The sequence below is a fragment of the Hyperolius riggenbachi genome, chromosome 1 (genome assembly GCF_040937935.1).
Source record: "Hyperolius riggenbachi isolate aHypRig1 chromosome 1, aHypRig1.pri, whole genome shotgun sequence".
NCBI lineage: Eukaryota > Metazoa > Chordata > Amphibia > Anura > Hyperoliidae > Hyperolius > Hyperolius riggenbachi.
This window is the reverse complement of record NC_090646.1, coordinates 514,516,306-514,537,195: the sequence shown is the minus strand read 5'-3', so window position 1 is coordinate 514,537,195 and position 20,890 is coordinate 514,516,306. Positions and strand designations below refer to the sequence as shown.

The 20,890-nt window shown below is 40.7% G+C and overlaps 1 protein-coding gene across 1 annotated transcript in view; it reads right to left on the bottom strand.

Annotated features, from left to right (window-relative positions):
* Positions 1-20,890, bottom strand: part of KNTC1 (kinetochore associated 1) — a 177,542-nt gene that overhangs the window by 132,781 nt on the left and 23,871 nt on the right. The window contains exons 13-18 of the mRNA XM_068244149.1: positions 19,220-19,318; positions 15,827-15,870; positions 15,677-15,742; positions 14,550-14,625; positions 12,095-12,220; positions 9,980-10,069 (exon numbers count right to left, since the gene is read on the bottom strand). Of these exons, the coding sequence (XP_068100250.1) occupies positions 9,980-10,069; positions 12,095-12,220; positions 14,550-14,625; positions 15,677-15,742; positions 15,827-15,870; positions 19,220-19,318 (501 nt within the window). The remainder of the gene's footprint in view (positions 1-9,979; positions 10,070-12,094; positions 12,221-14,549; positions 14,626-15,676; positions 15,743-15,826; positions 15,871-19,219; positions 19,319-20,890) is intronic.

Below are 20,890 nucleotides of genomic sequence, written 5' to 3'. Positions count from 1 at the left end.
CTCCATAACACCTGAGCAGTGCCACAGGCTGATTGCCTCCATGCCACGCCGCATTGAAGCAGTCATTTCTGCAAAAGGATTCCCGACCAAGTATTGAGTGCATAACTGAACATAATTATTTGAAGGTTGACTTTTTTTTGTTTTAAAAACACTTTTCTTTTATTGGTCGGATGAAATATGCTAATTTTTTGAGATAGGAAATTTGGGTTTTCATGAGCTGTATGCCAAAATCATCAATATTAAAACAATAAAAGGCTTGAACTACTTCAGTTGTGTGTATTTGAATCTAAAATATATGAAAGTTTAATGTTTATCAGTACATTACAGAAAATAATGAACTGTATCACAATATGCTAATTTTTTGAGAAGATCCTGTATTAAAGGATTGAAGAGTTAACCTAAAGACAGAAGAGTTAACTTTAGGTTTGCCTGAGGTAAAATGTTTCCTGAATGCTACATGCCTTATCACCATGGTGAGAACTATAGACAAGTTATTAAAGACAGGAGATAAGCTTAGTGAATTGAGGCCTTTAACTCCTGCTCTTGGTAGACTAAAGAACACATTCCCCACAGCAGAGAAAGCTGAATTGAGCACAGCGTCTGACCAGCTCAGTCACATAGCAAGTCACATGACAAGTCTCCAGCACATAATGAAAAGTGAGCCAATTCATTTTTTATACAAAAAAAACAACAACAACAGGAGTCTGTGTTTAGATGGCGTGGCTAATCTATTAGAGTTAGGCAGTGTGTGCCTCTATTGTGCCGCTACAGTGCTAATCAGCATCACCACTGAGAGTTGGACGCTAACTGGGACAGTAAACCTTATGCAGGTTGCCGGGAGTGTGACATGGAGTACTGACTGCCACAAGGCGAGACGTCGCCAGAGTGGTGAAGCAGGGTCTCTAAAACTTCTACCGCTAATATCCAGCGAATTCAACTGGTGACTACAAATGGTGAGACCGTTCCATACTTTATTTTCCTCTGACACATCATTGCATTCCAGCGGTTCTGGAGGTGTATTTAGCTTCTAAGGGTACAATGGTTAATTTGCATATATTCAGCAGTGGTGCTCTGGGAGACATCTCGAGCTCACTCCAACCTGAATTATCACAAATTCTTTCTGTTTTAGGAAAGCAAATTTTTGTTTTTATTTTCCTCTGTTACACTCATGGCCAATATCAAGCACAGCTAGCGGCTTTATATGAACTTTATATATACTGAGGCCCAATCGGACTATGCAATTGTTTATGTGCATTGCTGAAATTTACGCAATTTATTTTACCTCATGCACTATTGCGCAAATATGAATACGGATGTTTTTTGAACACTGCAGTTACAGATGGATATATTTTTATGGACATTGTGAGTCATTTGAGGATTTATATTAAAGAGACTCCGTAACAAAAATTGCATCCTGTTTTTTATCATCCTACAAGTTCCAAAAGCTATTCTAATGTGTTCTGGCTTACTGCAGCACGTTCTACTATCACCATCTCTGTAATAAATCAACTTATCTCTCTCGTCAGACTTGTCAGCCTGTGTCTGGAAGGCTGCCAAGTTCTTCAGTGTTGTGGTTCTGTGATGCATCTCCCCCCCCCAGGCCCCTCTCTGCACACTGCTGTGTGTTATTTAGATTAGTGCAGCTTCTCTCTGCTCTACTATCTTTTATAAGCTGGATAAATCCTCCTCTGAGCTGGCTGGGCTTTCACATACTGAGGAATTACATACAGGCAGAGCTGTCTGCACTCTGCAGGAAGAAACAGCCTGACACTTCAGTGGAAGATAGCTGCAGGGGGAAAGAAACACACAAATGATCTCTTGAGATACAAAAGGAAGGCTGTATACAGCCTGCTTGTGTATGGATGTATTTTCTATGTGTGGACATACTGTACATCAATCTACTTCCTGTTTTGGTGGCCATTTTGTTTGTTTACAAACAAACTTTTTAAAACTGTTTTTAACCACTTTTAATGCGGCGGGGAGCAGCGAAATTGTGACAGAGGGTAATAGGAGATGTCCCCTAACGCACTGGTATGTTTACTTTTGTGCGATTTTAACAATACAGATTCTCTTTAAGTGCATAGGCGATTTTTATCGCCCTGGGTCATATATACAGTGTGCACTGTGGGACTTTCACAGGTAGTACCTTATTAGAGGGCGTTTTAAATATAGGGTTTTGTAGGATTTGGTATTTTATGTATAAGCAAAAAAAGTTAGATTTTATATTGCAGTAATCCGTGCTGTGGCAGTGATTTTGATAATTTATGCAACTTGAACTTTATCCCATTAGCATATTTAGTGGTGATTGATTTATGGGTGTTTCAGGTTTAGATCAATAGGCTGTATATTATTGTGTAACAGTATTTGTAGGTACTCTCTAGTACTACCACTTACACAACCTTGTGATTTTACAAACACTGTAAAACTTAAAGACTCTGAAGTCTCGTAAAAATCATGTTTTTATTTAAAAAATGTATTTAACATTATCAGAATCAAATTTATTTTCGCCAAGTAAGTTTGCACCTACAAGGAATTTGTCTTGGCAGTTGCTTAACAAACACAAACAAAAACAATACAAGGACAGACAGTGTGAATATTACAAGTTAAGGACATTATAAGTATAGTGGCAGTAAGCAATGTGAGAATTGTTCATGTTTAGTTCTGTGCTGATTACTTTCAGTCCTAGCAGCTCTAACGTGGTTCAGCATTAAGTATGCCTACCACTTGAGGAAAAGAGCTGTTCCTGTGTCTAGAGGTTTTGGTAGCGATTGACCGGAATCTTACTCCTGAAGGCACGCGGTGGAAGATGGAGTGAGCTGGGTGAGAGGGGTCAGAGGTTATTTTGGTTGCTCTCTTTCTGCACCTGCTAGCGTAAAGATCCTGCAGGGAAGGTAAGCTACAGCCAATTATCCTTTCCGCTGATCGGATGATGCTCTGCAGTCGATGATTGCAGTGTAGAACTGCACCATTAGATTTTGAGGTCGGCCAAACTTTTTCAGCTGCCGTAGATGGTACATTCTCTGTTGCGCTTTCTTGACAATAGTGGCAGTGTTGTTGAACCATTTTAAGTCGTTTGAGATCGTGGACCCAAGAAACTTGAATGACTCTACTTGGGTTATTGTGGATCCATAAACAGTAAAACTCATGCGCCTCTGCATATAAAATAAAATATGCAGAGGCGCATGAGTTTTACTGTTTATGTTTTTGATGTATAGTTTACGGATTCTATATTAACTTGTTGCTGCCAATTCTAATTATATGCACTAGCGCTACAATCGTATTCAGCAATTTTTTATTGTGGATCCATTTATGGTTAAGGGGAGGTGCTGGGCGGGAGATCTCCTAAAGTCTATTATCATCTCCATAGTTTTGAGAGCATTTAGTTCCAAGTTGTTGCTGCTGCACCAGGAGGAAAGCTGTCCCACCACATGCCTGTATGCAGACTCATCCCCGTTTTGAATGAGACCAACAACTGGTGTGTCGTCTGCAAACTTCAGAACCTTAACAGATGGATCTGTGGAGATGCAGTCATTGGTGTAAAGTGAGTACAGCAGTGGGGAAAGCACACAGCCCTGGGGTGCACCAGTACTGAGTGCCAGAGAGCTTGATGTGTGTTTACAAAGTCTAACACGCTGTCTTCTGTCGGTTAAGAAGTCAGTTATCCATTTGCAGATGGATTCAGGTATGTGTAGCTGGGAGAGCTTGCTGTGTAGCAGAGATGGCATTATGGTATTAAATGCAGAGCTGTAATGCTGTAGTACATAATGCATACACATGTTCACGGCATCGTCTGCGGATCTATTAGGCCTGTAGGCAAATTGCAGAGAGTCCAGCAGGGGATCTGTGATGGATTTCAGATAAGTCATTATCAGTTTTTCAAATGCTTTCATGACCAGTGATGTCAGGGCAACAGGCCTGTAATCATTTAAGCATGTAGGTTTTTTTTTTTTTTTGGAATTGGTACAATAGTTGAGCTTTTAAAACAGGCGGGAACAATTGAGAGTTCTAGAGATGCTTTGAATATGTCTGTAAATACAGGCGCTAATTGATCGGCACAGAGATTCAAGCATTTCGCAGAGATAGCGTCTGACCCCATTGCTTTCCTGGTGTTGTGTCTTTTAAAGAGTCTATTTACATCTGATTGGCATATTGTTAGAGTATGCACATCTGGGGACAGGTTAGCAGATTGTGTCTGGTCTGCTGTGTTGTGTAGATGCTGAGGCACCGCAGGGGGTGGAGACGTTGGCTGGCAGGAAGAGTGTTCAGTTTGCCTGTTGCAGAGATGCAAATTGACTTGTTGTGTTTGGCTTTTGTTGGTAGTGTCAAACCTGCAATAAAATGTATTCAGTTCATTTGCAAGCTGCAGGTTATGTAGTGAGGTGGGAGATTTATTCTTCCTGTAGTTTGCAATTTCATGTAGAGATTTCCATATTGTGGATGAGTCGGCGTTAGAAAAAAAATTTCCTCATGTTTTTGGGAATAATCTTTTTTTTGCATCGGTAATGGCTCTGTGCAGTTTGTATTTCGCAGCTTTGTAGAGGACTTTATCGCCTGTACGATATGCCTTTTCTTTATCGAGGCGCAGCTTCCTAAGATGTGATGTAAACCAGGGTTTATCGTTATTGTACCTGGTGCACTTTTTTGTGGGGATACAGGACTCTTCGCAAAAGGTAATATATGATGTCACAGTGTCAGTGTATTCATTTAGGTCACTGGAGGATTCTTTAAATAAATTCCAGTCAGTTAAATCAAAGCAGCTCTGCAGTTTTTCTACAGCTTCACTAGTCCATTTCTTAACTGTGGTCACTACAGGTTTGGCAGTTTTTAGTCTTTGGATGTATGTTGGGATAAGCTGTATAACAGCATGATCAGAGTTCCCCAAAGCTGCCCTGCTGACAGAGTGATAGGAGTCCTTAGTCGTAGTGTAACAGTGATCAAGTGTCTTACCTTCTCTAGTTGCGCTTGTGACGTGTTGCCTGTATTTGGGGAGTTCTTTGGAAAGATTAGCACTGTTGAAATCCCCTAGTATGATGAAAAAAGAATCTGGGTACTCCCTTTCCACCTCGGTGATCTGATCTGCGAGTTCCTGGAGCGCAGGCTGCATACATGTTTGTGGAGGGATGTACACAGCAACCAAAATAAATGAAGAGATCTCACGGGGTGAATAATAGGGTCTGCAGTTTATGAAGAGTGTTTCCAGCCGAGCATGTCCTCTTAATAACTGTAACATCCGTGCACCATCTATCATTAATATAGAAACAGAGTCCTCCACCTTTGGTTTTGCCAGAAGTAAGTGGGTCCCGGTCAGATCTGTAGAGTGTAAATCCATTTATCTGCAGAGCATTGTCTGGAATAAGCTCAGATAGCCAAGTTTCTGTGAAGCAAATAGCCGCAGAGAGATGAAAGTTCTTCTTTATTCTGATCAGTAGTTGAAGCTCATCTAGTTTGTTGCATATGGACCTGACATTAGAGAGTATGATTCCAGGTAGTCCTCTGCGTCGAAAGCGAGTCTGGATCCCGGAGCGCTTGCCTCTTCTTCTAAGCCTCACTGCCTGGTTCAGCACAGTAGCTCCACTGGTCAGAATCCCCAGAAGATCAAGAGTAGATGAAATATCCAGGGGTAGATTATATTTAGCTAACTTCTGAATGCTCAGTAGTTGTTCACTGGTGAAGGTTATCCGGGTTGGGTTGCACAAGGCAATGTTGAAAAACAAAAATACATAAAACAAACATAGAAAGACAGAGCAAGCTGCTGAGGCTGCCATCTCCAGGCGCCTCCTCCTTAAGCATAATAATGCTTAATTATTGCCTTACTTAAACCGCCGCATCCCTGCCACTGTAATCTAACTAAATCCCCAACTCCCCGGGGGGCAATCCGGGCAGCGCTTCCGTGAGAGGCAGAGCTATGAGCCGCAGCTCTGCCTCTTAGCGCGTCTATCAGCCCGGATCGCTGCCTCTCCCCCGCCCCTCTCAGTGTTCCTTCACTGAGAGGGGCGGGGAGAGGCGGGGATACGCAGCTGATAGACGCGTAAAGGAGGAAGAGCTGCGGCTGAAAGCTCTTCCTCCAACAGCGGCAAAATCCTCAACCAAGATAGTCGTGGATTTTGCGGGGGAGAGGGAGGGGGGATTTAGTTAGATTTCAGCGGCGGGGATGTGGTGATTTAGGTAGGGCTATGATGATAAACGCATTTTTTAATAAATATATTATTCTAGACGGCGCTGCTTATTACTTCTATTGATATTATACAAGAACAGTCCTTCCACCTGCTGCTTCCTTTATTGCAGTGATGGGCCCCTTAACCTCACTGCCAAATTTCTGACACAATTATACCTTAAAGAGTAAAGGAGCGCAGGTAGTAAAATCTTAAAGTTGGACTTTATTGTCTAGTAGTCAATGTAATTTTTCAACATATAAAAAAAGTTTATTCAACCAAAACCATTAATACTTCAAAGTTTCTTCCCACATACAAACCATACAACACATTCATACATGGGAGCTATGCGGTGCTCTAAAATGAAAAATGTCAGCAATAAAATATTCTAATAAAAAATACGTATTACGCATATATGTAAACAATTGCAGATAAATCTCGCATAAAATGATCCTGTGTGAGATGGTCAATTACAGATGCACTGTCATTTTTTTCCTTGGGGGAATATACTTTAGCTGTATGTGTGAAGGGTCGGTGACCACTGTGGCCAGTATACTTCAGGCAAATGGATAATAACTAAACTCGTGGGTGACAGTCACTCCAATGTCGCTCCACATTACCTCGTTCCTTCGTGTAGTCCTTTGATCGTGTAGTCCTTTGATCTACCGTGCTGGCCTCACAGTGACCCCGTAGTGATCCCCGCCAGTATACAGATTTTTTTTGCAATACAGTCGGCGCGTACACCCGGACCAGCGCTGCAACTCACGTTCCGCCTGGTTCTTCCTGGTGTGACGTCACTCGCTCTCGCGATAGTTCTGGGTCACTTGCGCTGCAATCCTTCTCACGGAGAGAGGAAGTGGATTGTTTGTGCGTTCCACCTTGGTCCTTCCTGATTCTCCAAAGTACTGTACGCAATAAGTTTATGCAGGATGATAAACGGTGATTCCAGATTACAATCTAGGTACCTTTGAAAGTCTTTGGGGCGCCCCTCCAGACCTCAGATTGACATGTTTCGACAAATCCGTTTGTCTTCATCAGAATCAGCACCTGGATTGTTACTGAGAAACTCCATCTTTAAATACTCTTTGTACTCCTCCTCTTCCTGTTTTTTCCATGAGTCATTCAAACTGAATGGATCTATCAAATTCCAATGAATAAATGTATTTTCCCCCCTAAACCACTCTCAATATATATTAATTATATTAAAAAAATGTTTTAAAATTAAATAATTTAAAATGCACATCAATCGTGCCAAAAGTTACATGCATATATCAATCTATACACACATATATGTATTCACGTGTGCGCATCCTTATATAGGCGTCATGGGATAAAGCTCAAATTACCCCCATCCGCCCTCACGTATATACATACTGGTTATAGGTCCATATGGCATCTCCTAAACACAACACCGCTGCTCCCATCTGGCACTGCACAACTCCCCATACATACCATACTCCCACATATCACCATATATGCATACCAACTCATTATAAAAACCCATAAATATCCATTTCCTCATTTAATCCCTTTGGGGCCAAGGTCTCAAGATTAAAAATCCATCTGCTCTCACTCCTAGACATTTTGGCTATATAATTACAACCTCTAGAATCACGTATAATCTTCTCTATCCCGAAGAATTTTGTGTTATACACATTACACGCATGGTGTTTTTTATAGTGTTTGGATAAGGGATGTTCCTCCCACCCTTTGCGTATATTATTAAAATGTTCACCCACTCGTTTATGTAATTTTCTTTTGGTACGGCCAATATACTTTTTCCCACACGGACAGTTCAAACAATAGATGGCACCCTTGGTATCACAAGTAATTAGTTGTTCAATTTCATATTCCCCATTTGGCCCTTCCACTGACCTTACTTTGGGGTAACCTCTAGTACTGCGGCAATTCTTACATCTACCGCATCTCACCAATCCCCGGAGTGACTCTTTATTCGTTATTCTGTTCTGACTGACTGCTGCGGTAGCTATTTTGAGACCAACATTCCCTGGTTTTCTATATATAAACTCTGGATTATCAGGCAATAATTCATTTAACACTTTACTCGTGGCGAGTATATATCCGTTCACGTCTGTCGGCTTTTTATATGTGCAAGTTTTTATTTTAGAGTTCTCCACATAAATTTTCAAGTCCAAGAAATTGACAGTTTCTCGGCTAGTGACAGACGTGAACCGTATACCCCTATCATTATTATTAATCCCATTCAAAAACCCCTGTAGGGAGTCTAGAGGGGGTAATTATATAGCCAAAATGTCTAGGAGTGAGAGCAGATGGATTTTTAATCTTGAGACCTTGGCCCCAAAGGGATTAAATGAGGAAATGGAGATTTATGGGTTTTTATAATGAGTTGGTATGCATATATGGTGATATGTGGGAGTATGGTATGTATGGGGAGTTGTGCAGTGCCAGATGGGAGCAGCGGTGTTGTGTTTAGGAGATGCCATATGGATCTATAACCAGTATGTATATACATGAGGGCGGATGGGGGTAATTTGAGCTTTATCCCATGACGCCTATATAAGGATGTGCACACGTGAATACATATATGTGTGTATAGATTGATATATGCATGTAACTTTTGGCACGATTGATGTGCATTTTAAATTATTTAATTTTAAAACATTTTTTTCATATAATTAATATATATTGAGAGTGGTTTGGGGGGAAAATACATTTATTCATTGGAATTTGATAGATCCATTCAGTTTGAATGACTCATGGAAAAAACAGGAAGAGGAGGAGTACAAAGAGTATTTAAAGATGGAGTTTCTCAGTAACAATCCAGGTGCTGATTCTGATGAAGACAAACGGATTTGTCGAAACATGTCAATCTGAGGTCTGGAGGGGCGCCCCAAAGACTTTCAAAGGTACCTAGATTGTAATCTGGAATCACCGTTTATCATCCTGCATAAACTTATTGCGTACAGTACTTTGGAGAATCAGGAAGGACCAAGGTGGAACGCACAAACAATCCACTTCCTCTCTCCGTGAGAAGGATTGCAGCGCAAGTGACCCAGAACTATCGCGAGAGCGAGTGACGTCACACCAGGAAGAACCAGCCGGAACGTGAGTTGCAGCGCTGGTCCGGGTGTACGCGCCGACTGTATTGCAAAAAAATCTGTATACTGGCGGGGATCACTACGGGGTCACTGTGAGGCCAGCACGGTAGATCAAAGGACTACACGATCAAAGGACTACACGAAGGAACGAGGTAATGTGGAGCGACATTGGAGTGACTGTCACCCACGAGTTTAGTTATTATCCATTTGCCTGAAGTATACTGGCCACAGTGGTCACCGACCCTTCACACATACAGCTAAAGTATATTCCCCCAAGGAAAAAAATGACAGTGCATCTGTAATTGACCATCTCACACAGGATCATTTTATGCGAGATTTATCTGCAATTGTTTACATATATGCGTAATACGTATTTTTTATTAGAATATTTTATTGCTGACATTTTTCATTTTAGAGCACCGCATAGCTCCCATGTATGAATGTGTTGTATGGTTTGTATGTGGGAAGAAACTTTGAAGTATTAATGGTTTTGGTTGAATAAACTTTTTTTATATGTTGAAAAATTACATTGACTACTAGACAATAAAGTCCAGCATTTTTTAATAAAAGCATGATTTTTACGAGACTTCAGTGTCTCTTTAATGACTTTTTATTTCTTGACATTTAATTGTCTAAATGACAATTTATTTCTTGATTTGTTTAAAATGCTTATTTACTGAATTACAAAAACGTCAGTGCTGGTGATACCCAACAACTAGGCAAACATAAGGAGGAAAGCTGTCTTACCCTGCTCTTTGCATAATTGAGCATATCAAAGGCTGTTCGATAGGTAGGCCATGGTGCGTTTACACAGTACTCAGCCACAAAATGGTCATCCTTGAACGCATGAAAGAAATAAGATGACATTGTTAATAACAATAGCAACAGTTCTATTTTTATCTTATTGTAATATTTGAACAGAAGATCATGTATACAATATTCAGATTTGAAAAATCCAACATAAACTACCTTTCGAGTACGATTTAAAGTCAACCTGCAGCCCTGATGTTTCACTCTATTCATGTCAAATATCCAGTCTGTTGGAAGTCCTGCTTCTTTTTGCTGCACTCACTGGTGGCACTGTGCATCTGGACTCTGGCTCCTCCTCTACCAGTGTTCTCCCCAGGCTCTTTTAGCCGGGTGCTCCACCCGGCTAGTTTTGGTGACCACCCGGCTGTCATCGGCTCACCTCCTCCTCTGCTGTAAGCAGAGTTGCTCACAGAAGCACTGGCCCTGCATTCTCTCATCTCGCTCCACCCGGCTACTTTTTCTTATCACCCGGCTACTATTTCATGCCACCCGGCTGGAAAAAATATCTGGGGAGAACACTGTCTACTCACCAGAAGGTGATTTTGTGTAATCATTTGTGGACAATCATGTCCCTGCAATTCCTTTACACACCTCCTAGTGGCATTGTGAACGTGAACTGCAGTACGTCCACTATTCACAGCAAGTCTTTCTGCTAACTGCCCTAAGCAAATAGCAGTCATGCATCTGTAGCTCCTTCAGTTCTGTTGCTATGAGGGGGAAGTTGGGACAGTGGAGCGGCGTGTGCGTAGCGTCACGTGGTGGTGGCAGAGCGACGCAGGCTATGTGAATGCAGAGTGAGTTAATCCGCCGGGCAGATTGCCAATGGGTCGGTGGCTGCTGTACACATGTCTATCGGCTGAGGCGGTCATTATTGGCTGCCTTAGTCAGGTATGTATATGGGCCTTTAGGCACTAGGGGAATTGTTAGTTACTTGGGGAGAAGCAGCATTGGTTTAATATGTACTCCCTTCCGTTATGGATTACCACTTCCTGGAAAATCGTCAGAAGTCCTAACAGCAACCTTGCTCTTTCCTGTTGTTCTGTTTCTGATCCATATTTGATCCTGACTCTGATGTTCCACCTATTGTATATTTGTACCCAATAGTTGTAAAATACTGTAATACTGTAATATTTTATTCAATAGCTTTGTTCTGGGTTGGTTCAATATGGTCATTTGTTGCATTACTTTTTCACTTGTATATTTTTTGCATCTTTATTTCACTAAATACTTGTCCAACATTTCTGTGGTCTCACTAGTCAGGAACACTGCACTTTGTGATCACCATCTTCCCTACATGGGCAGCGGTAAGGCCTCGTTCACGCTAGGTATGTTTTTGTGTGCTTCTCAGAGCGCATTGCACTGTGCGTTCTGCAAGGTATTGATTTTCCCATGTACTGTAATTAATGTGCCTGGCTCAAATGCTGCGTTACAAAAATGTAGTAGTGCATGCATTTCTGTGCGTTGAGCTGTAAAGCGCATATCAATGCAAGTGAATGGGTGCGCTTTTTTAGTGCATACAAGCACATAGAGACGCATGCATTTTTTACACTTAAATAAACAAAAAAAAAACCCCAAAACCACATTTTCATTTGAAAACAAATCTTTATTGACGACTGCTACAATAAGCAAAACATGCTTTAAAGAAGCGCGCCACATGGCGCTGAAGCACGCACAAATGCATGCATTTTTTATCATGCACTTTTACACGTTTCTCAACGCACAAGGCCTTAATCAGGTGCAGAAAAGTTCACATTGTAATAAATCTATCAGGAACTGATTGGAAGTGAATTTCACTGCACACTTATTTGAGTATATTTCCAACAATATTATTCAATTATAGCATTTCAATTCAGTTGGGTTACTAATTAGCCACCAGGGCAGGCCTTAGATTTTTTTGGGGGAAAATTCATATCTATGTTTAAAAATTCTTAGGTTAATGTTTATACTTCTGCTGTCCATATGGCTGTAAAACTACTTTTGGTAGTTGCCAAAAGTGTGTACAACAGTGCCCGATTATGGCATTCCGCACCCCTAAATTACATAATTGGATACCTTTATTTTATGTAGACTGTCTTTGGCTTCATCCACTAGTTCCTGCCAGAGAGCTTGTCCGTAACTTCCAATGGATGCTGATGCCAATTTCTCCAACACAGTGTTCACTTTTACTTTGTATACAAGCTGCTCAAAAGAAGAGAATTTGTTTAAAGAGAATCTGTATCGAATACAAATAATGTAAATAAACATATTACCCTGTTTGGGGACATCTCCTAGTCCCCTCTGTGTAATTTTCACCGCTCCCCGCCGCTATTCTGCCGTTAAACAAAAAACACTTTCATAAAGTGTTATGTAAATAGAAAACATGGCCGCCTAAATCAGAATTACGTGGCAGAGCGTGTGCCCACTTGCAGTGAGCCGTGCATGAGAACCGTGCACAAGAGGAGTACAAGTCTGATCATGCGCTGTAGGTGCTCTCGTGCTGGCTGAAGCTTATCAGCTTATCAGCCCTACTACCTCCTCCGAGCCGGCTGCAATACAAAAATCATTCATTCTGTGCGCACAAGTATTGCAGCCGGACTATTCTTTTAATATTGATAATTTCATCATGAGTCAGACAGACGAAACTAGTAAGGCGTGGCCTCTGGCGGCAGTCGCACTGGGAGACGTAATAGAGGAAGCTTACAGGCTGTACTGGACTGCCGAGGATTTTACTATATGCGCATTTGATCTCTACAATTGTGAGTGTGTCGATATGTTTTAATTTTTTTTTAACAAATACAGTATTAGCGTTTGTTTTAGTTTTTAAGGAGTGCATATGGAAGCTGGATACGGGAAGGGTTAACCCAATAAGCGCAAATTGCTGGTCAGCATAAGGGATCAGCGTCCCGATCTGGTGAGCGTATATCAGTACTGCTTGCATAGACGGTGGTGGGAATACTGAGTTTGACACCTGTCACGAGTGTGGGGCTGAGTGCTGTCACTTCTATGATCTGTGAAACTGGACTACGCTATGTCCGTACATTCTGTTTGAGTTTCAGATACTGACAGAGATAGAAGATTGCTGGATGTTTCTTATATGCTGTCTATGCTGATCTGTGATACAATCAGCCATCGGATCTAGTGAGAGTACCTGGTGGAATTATATTTGAATCTGGAATCTCATTACTAATAGACTCTGAGAGACTTGAGCTGTTTATTACATATGTTGAGCGCCTGCACAGACTTTTCATCACATTTGAGTTTACATTCAAGGATAACTGAAGTGAGAGGTATAAGGAGGCTGCCATATTTATTTCCTTTTAAGCAATACCAGTTGCCTGGCTGTCCTGCTGATCCTCTGCCTCTGATACATTTAGCCACACACCCTGAACAAGCATGCAGGAGATAAGGTGTTTCTGACATTATGGTCAGATCTGACAAGATTAGCTTTAAAGTGGCCACTAATGGTCCAATTTCTAGTGAAAAATCGTTAGAGCGATCAGAAATTCTGATTGGATTGGTTGTAAATAATCTCCATTGATGGGCACAATCGATTACATCCGATTGGATTTTGGTCAAACCAAAATTTGGATTTCTAGTTGGTTGTGATAGACAGGAAGCAAAGATTGGTTCGTTGATGGTGTAGTGAACAATTTTTCTTCCGATCAGAATTATCAGATCGCTCGAACGATTTTCCACTAGGAATTGGACCATTAGTGGCTACCTTCATGCTTGTCTCTGGTGTTATTCAGCCACTACGGCAGCCAAATACATAAGCAGGGCAGCCAGGCAACTGGTATTGTTTAAAGGGAAATAAATATGGCAGCCTCTATATACTTCTTACTTCAGCTGCCCTTTAACACCTAATTAATAAAAGTTATTTCAAGTAACCTCCTCCCAGAGCCATATGGTAGTGTGAATGAAGGGGAAAGCAGATGTGTTAGTCCTACTTGCCTTGCAGGAGGCCATCACTGGAGCTACTCTTTTGGAATGATAATATTCTTGTCAGCTGATGTTAAGCATGCTTAGGAAATGCATATGCTTTGCAGTATCCTGCATATCTAACTAATCAAATGGCTGCAGTAGACTGTCATAGGTGCCTACAATCAAGAACTAGACAGGTAAGCAGACAGCAACTGGAAGAGCAGCGGGAAACCACTGCCAGAGACCAGGACACCATGCTTTTAAAGTGGAGCTGACAGCCATACTATCTCAGAAAACACACACACACACACACACACAATGTATTGCACTGTCCACATTCTGATTTTAGTGATTTTTCTATAGTAAGAAAAGTGAAAATCCTTCTTAGGACTTTCCATTTTGTCTGTGTCTATCTTGAAGCCAATCCTGACATCATTTCCTTCCTTACTCTGTGTATCATTGCCCGCCCCCTCCCAGTCTTCAGACACTCCCACCCAGGTTTGCAGTAGAAAGTGCATTTAGAAATTTTGGCCAATCAGAAAGAAACAGAGGTGTGGGAGGGGAAAACAGGAGGGAAAGAGTGTAAAAACAATTAGCAAGGCCATACCTCAACATCCAAACCAAACTGTATAGCAAATTTTTCCGCTTCTTCAAATTTAAGCTTGTGCAATAAACGACTCAACCTGGGGAGGGAAACAAACCCATATCAGGACTCCAACAGTTTCCACAGAATTTGCTGTAGTTTTACATAGTGTCGTAACCTATGTAAAGAGTCTCTCAACATTTATGTGGTCAGTGAGGATATGCTCCAGCCACTTGCCTGTGAGTGCAGAGCAGAAATGCAGCCTAACTGTCTGCCTTAAAGAGAAACTTTAACCTAGGATTGAACTTCATCCCAATTAGTAGCCGATACTCCCTTTGCCACAAAAAATATTTACCTTTTCTCTAACAGTGTATGGGGGGGGAGCTGGTCCTGTATGGCTGATATTGTGGTGAAACTCCTCCCACAGTGAGCTTTCATGACCATGGCCCTGACAGTTTACTGTGTATCCTCATTGCATTGTGGGAAATAATGGCTGTTCCCAACTGCCAAGGAAGCCATTTTCACTCTGCAGAATGTTCGTTTACTGAGAGTAAAATGCACAAAGATCACCTGGCAGGGCTAAAGATTTCCCCTCTTGTGATAAATTACAGGATGTAAATTAGGGAGAGAAAAGATTTTACATTTGGGTAGACACTGGCAGAATGATTTATAAAGGAATATTGTAAAAAATATGCAATTTTGTTCCTTATGTCCATTTCACTACTTTTTTTTTTTACTAAGGTGTACTAAGAAGACCTCATTACTGATTTGGCTATGCTCTGCAAAAGGAAGTCTGCTGCCATTTTCAACTCAGAGAACTTTTTTGGATTTTTTCCCCTTACATAAATTGGACCTATGAGCCAGACTACAAGGGCGAGTCTATTGCTTACTTGGTGCCCAAATGCCCATCATTGCTAGTTGGAAACAGACTTTGTTAAGTTCCTCAAGATGATTTTAATTTTCTATACAACACAGATGTTCACCAACTCTTCATAGCCCTTATGCTGGACAAACACTGTACAATTTGTATTAAATCAGGTAAATGTTTATACCGAATCTAAAGTCTTCTTCATTAAATGTTATTACCGTACATGGTCTATGCCAGCCTCATCTGAGACAGGTGAATGCAGGTTTCTTATTTGCTATTGTACCTGTTTTCTGGTAATGCTTCTGTAAGGCATCTCAGTGTAATGACACTCACTGTAGTGTCAGAGGACCTGTAGAAGCACAGAAGGATTAAAACAATCTTCAAAACTCATTACAAAAACAAGATACAAAATGAATGGCTTACAATAACATACCTTCCATGGTTATCATATATTCCTTCCAGGAGGTATATTGTATCCTGCCAGAATGAGAATTGGATTTTAATATGCATGTACAAACTCTGACTGAACAGCTGTCTCCGTAAAATATTACATGAAAAGCAACTTCAGCATAACAAAGTCTACATTTAGTTTAAAACACAAAAGATTGATGAAGCAGCGCTCACAGTACTACAGACACATGCAACCAGGTACTTGATGAGTCCCACAATGTACCCTGTTATTATACAAGTCTGTAAAAAATGTAATGCATCAAAGCTCCTGCACAATGGCAAGAGTCTATAATATGTCCAGTCCACAATCTTGTGTGGCTTTCGGAGCGCTGCAGGACACACTAGGTTACACTAGTCCAATCAAAGCAAATAAAAGTATCCGCGCTCTCCTTCCTGCAAATCCTCCAGAAATGATTTTAAAAACGCTTACGGGTACAGACTCACCAGATCCAAGGGTCTAGCGACCAGAGCTCGCATCCGGGGTGTGAGCTGAACGCGAACCAGAAAGCCAGCCACTCGGTGCGGAGAGGAGGAAATACAAGCCAGACGGAGAGGAGGAAATACAAGCTAGAGGGAGTGAGACGACCCATAGAGTGCCTGAGAGGCGACGGGGGGCCCACATCCCGGATGCGAGCTCTGGTCGTTAGACCCTTGAGTCTGGTGAGTCTGTACCCATAAGGGGTTTTATTAATCACTTCTGGAAGATTTGCAGGAAGGAGAGCGCAGATACTTTAATTTACATTTAGTTTAAAGCTTGACTCCAGGCCTCTTGCACACTACATGCGATTCCTATTTTTGATACAATCCCATTTTTGATTCCAATTAAAAAAAAAAAAAACTGCATGCTGCTACTTTTTTAATCGGAATAAAAAAATTGGATCATATTTAAAAAAAATAAATAATCAGAATTGCATGTAGTGCGCGCCTCAGTCTACCGTTTAATCGAGTTTTGGAAGGAACCCTATGTGTGAGACCTATGGAAGCTGCTCTCTGGTGAGTAGGGTCTAAATCACACACCTGAAACAATCATGCAGCTAATCCTGTCAGATTTGTCATAGACTTCTGATCTGCAGGCTTGTTCAGGGTCTATGGCTTAAAGCATTAGAGGCAGAAGGATCAGCAGGACAGCCAGGCAATGTGAATTATTTAAAAGTAAATAAACAGGTCAGCCTCCATATCACTTTCACCTGGAGTTCCTTATAAATTCACTATTAAGTATTACATGTATTTTTATGTACAGATGATAAAACTGCCTTTGTCTCCAGTAATCTCCTGCTCAGCATTTTTCATACTAGGAGATGGAAAAGCAGCACTAGCTGCCACCTACTGATGTACTGTATAAATACAGAGAGCAATTCCATAGTGGTGATGTAAAGCAAACTTGTGGGAGAAAAAGTTTTAAAATTAGCTGCTTACCTAAGTAGCGGGAAGGCTTTGAATGCTACAGAGACTTCCCAGATACTCCACCCGCTGACCACTGCTGCTCTGGTCTCTCGTCCTCTTTATGGCAAGGCTCTCATCTGTGTACAAGCACAGTTGTACTGCGCCTGTGTGGTCTGCACATGTGCAGTAGCGCAAAGCCGCTCATGTACAAAGGAAAAAGCCATGTACATGTGGCTTCATGCTACTGGGCATGCATGGACTGTAGTTATGCATGCACAACACGGCCGCGCTCACACTGACAGGATTGCGGCCATGAGAACATATTTGACAAGCTCTTGACCAATATATTTAGAAAACCCCAGGGCTGGAATGGAGGACTTGAGGATAAGCGGGGAAGCCTCTGGACTAGCCAGGGGTTCCTTCTACTAAGAAGAGTATCTCATTTTTCTTTGAAACAATCACTTCAGGTACACTTTCATTGTTAATGAATGTGACTGCTTCCATCAGCTGCAAAGTTGCTCTGTGGCTAGCGAGTACACAGTCAACATAGTATCAACTACAAACAGAGCAACACTGCTCTTGTTGCTACCAAGGGGAGTAGACACCTCGCAGGACTGGATACAGAATTGCAATACATTTGGCAGGTGAGATATTTCAAATACATTATATCTTAGTTTTGCGTTTGGTTGTGTACTTAGAATTCACATTTAAAGTGTATCTGAAGTGAAGAAAAAGAAGTTGGATACTTATCTCAGTAGAGGGAAGCCTCTGGCTTGCCCGATCTTCATACCCCCATCTGCGAACATGGCCGAACTGCACAGTCATATGAAGCTGTTCATGTCCGTTTTTTTCCTCCCTGCCTGCACAGTTCGGTCACTCTTTTACACAGAGGGTAGCACGAGGATTACAAATGTATACTACTCCCAATTTCAGTATGCTCCCATGTAAGGAGTCCTTTTGCTTTCACATTTGTAAATTGGCTACAGCTATATATATATTTATTTTCAAATTGTTACAGGAAAGGGTCAAAACACCTGTGTGGTCCTTACTGCTGTCTATGTCCTTGATGGGGAGATTTCCTCTCAAATCCTAAAGAAAACAGGTAGCACGGAGAATCTTCAGAATAAAGATGCAGGCAGCATAACTGTCTGTATTCCCACAGGAAAAAAAAAACCTAGTACTGACACAAGTCAGGAGTCTTCTTAAGTAGAACACAGGCACCAAATAAAACATCAAAGATCTAACCTTTCCCTATTATGGCTCATAAATCTAGGGCTGAACTTTATGGCAGCCCTAAATTCTAAATCCAGGTCCACTTTAATAGATCAGTCTTGCTGTTGTTGAAACTGCACTTTCCAAGCAGATGGAATGACCTGAATGTTGATTTCTTTTCTACAGTGCTGTTCCATGCATAACCAGCCACAGAAAACATGGAAGAGTGATTCCTGTATTTAAAGAACCACTATCACAAAAAAGGTTGATGTCACTTACAATAGGTAGTAAAAATCTGGCAGGACTGACAGGTTTTGTAATAGCCCATCTTCTCATGGGAGATTCTATGGGTTTTCTTGAAGTTCAAAAGCGCTTAGTGAATGGTAGTTGCTCATTCCAACTGCTAAAAAATGTGAGTAAACAGGTGAGGTGGGGAGAGCAGCTGGCATCTTTGCATACATTCCTTGCAAGAATTGCTTTTGTAAAGAATAAACAAAATACTAAAAATCCCCCATGAGGGGATGGATAAGTCCAAAACCTGTCAGATTTCTACTACCTATTGTAAGTGACAGCAACATGAGATAAAGTAATTTAAGGCTCATTTTACTCTGGAAGAAACGTATGTCTTCTTTGTATACAAGGTATTTATTTTTTTTGCGATGGTGGTGATTATTTTATGAGGTGCAAGCTTTGACTAAGGCACATCTAAAAAAAGAAAACCTTTAGGTCAGTTTTAAAAACCATCCATTCCTAAATGGGAAAAATGCACCACAGAACATACCATTGTGACACCAGTTTGAACAATACTGGATACATCAGATACTTCAATTGAATATAAATGATTCATGGTGGGTAGGGAATAGACTGCAAGGTTTCTCATCTGTGAATAAAATGGGACATGATTTGCAATCATCTTTAAATAAAGGATATTTACCACACAAAATGTCAACAGTAATGAAAAAGACTACTATCTGCAATAGATCGGAAGTGGGATTCTTTCAAAAGGATTTACTGTAGAATACTGTGAAGACCGATTTTAACCAGTTCCGAATCCTTGGCATATACATATATTACACGCCCCTGTGTACTTCACTTGTGGATAAGGGGCACTGTTTACTTCCTGCCGCCAATCGCAATCCCCACGTAGTTTCAGTTCGCCTTCGTCACAACCCAGTCCTGCCGTTATCAGTGAATGATGAACTGCTGTTCCCAAACCCAATCACAGTGACTGTGATGAATGAAAGCTTGCAGGAGTGAGACGCAGCCTCTCATTCAAAACTGAAAGCAAACTGTTACTACATAGGAATTAAGTGTAGTGCCATCTTATGGCCAAAAGGTAAAATACACCCAAATACACGTTAACTTACAAAAATTAAATACATTTTAATTATTTTTTAACCGCGTCCACCCCTACCCCATAGTTAAAATAAAGCACTTGAAAAAAATTACACCATTTTAAAAAAAAACTACATAGTTACCTTAGGGACTTTTTTTTTTTAATGAGGATATATTACTGTTAATGTTGTAAATAAAGGCTTGTAATTATTGTTATAGTATTAAAAAATACACCTTTATTTCCAAATAAAATATTATCGCCATACATTGTACTAGGGACACAATTTAAACGTTGTAATAACCAGACACATGGGCAAATAAAATACGTCTGTTTTATCTACAATAGCACATTTTATTTTTAAACTACAATAGCTGAAAGCTGAGAAATGATGAATTTTTGCATTTTTTTTCTACTGTAAAATGCATATAAAATAAAATATTCTTTAGGAAAACTGGTAGTACTGCCCAAAGAAAGCCTAGTTTGTTCCGCAAAAAAATAATATACAGATTGTTTCAGTGTGATAAGTAGCAATACATTTATTAACAAATGAATGGAAGGAGCATGATTTGAAAATTGCTCTGGTCTTGATGGGGAAAGAAACCTGTGGTTTGTAAAGGAAAACAGAACCTGGTCTCTGTCAAGTGCTTTTTAACAAAAAAAAAATGTATAAAATCTTTGTCCATCTGTTTTTTTAGTGTGTTCATTTTTACCAGTAAAATACCAATTATGGGGTAATTTTTCCAAAGAATACTTCAAATTTCACTTCAGCAAGGTGCAGTGAAAGATCATTCAGCAGGGGTTGTTTTGGCATAGACCATGCTCTCCTACAGAATGCAGAGAGAAAACTTGGGCCCTTTCAGGTAAGTCTGTCCCCAGGATTAGCTACCATTGCATATATCCCACTGTGGATATTCTCACTATTAGAGTAGAACCTCAGGGAAAAAAATAGCCTAGACATGGGGACTACAGCTTCACATGTACCTGTACATACTGTATGTGCAAATGATCTACTTCTAATTAGACAGCTACTTATTCATGGCTTGGTGGGAGCGGTCATCATTCCCTTTGTGTTGCATATGAAGAAAACAAAATATTACTTTTTCCATAAATAAAAAC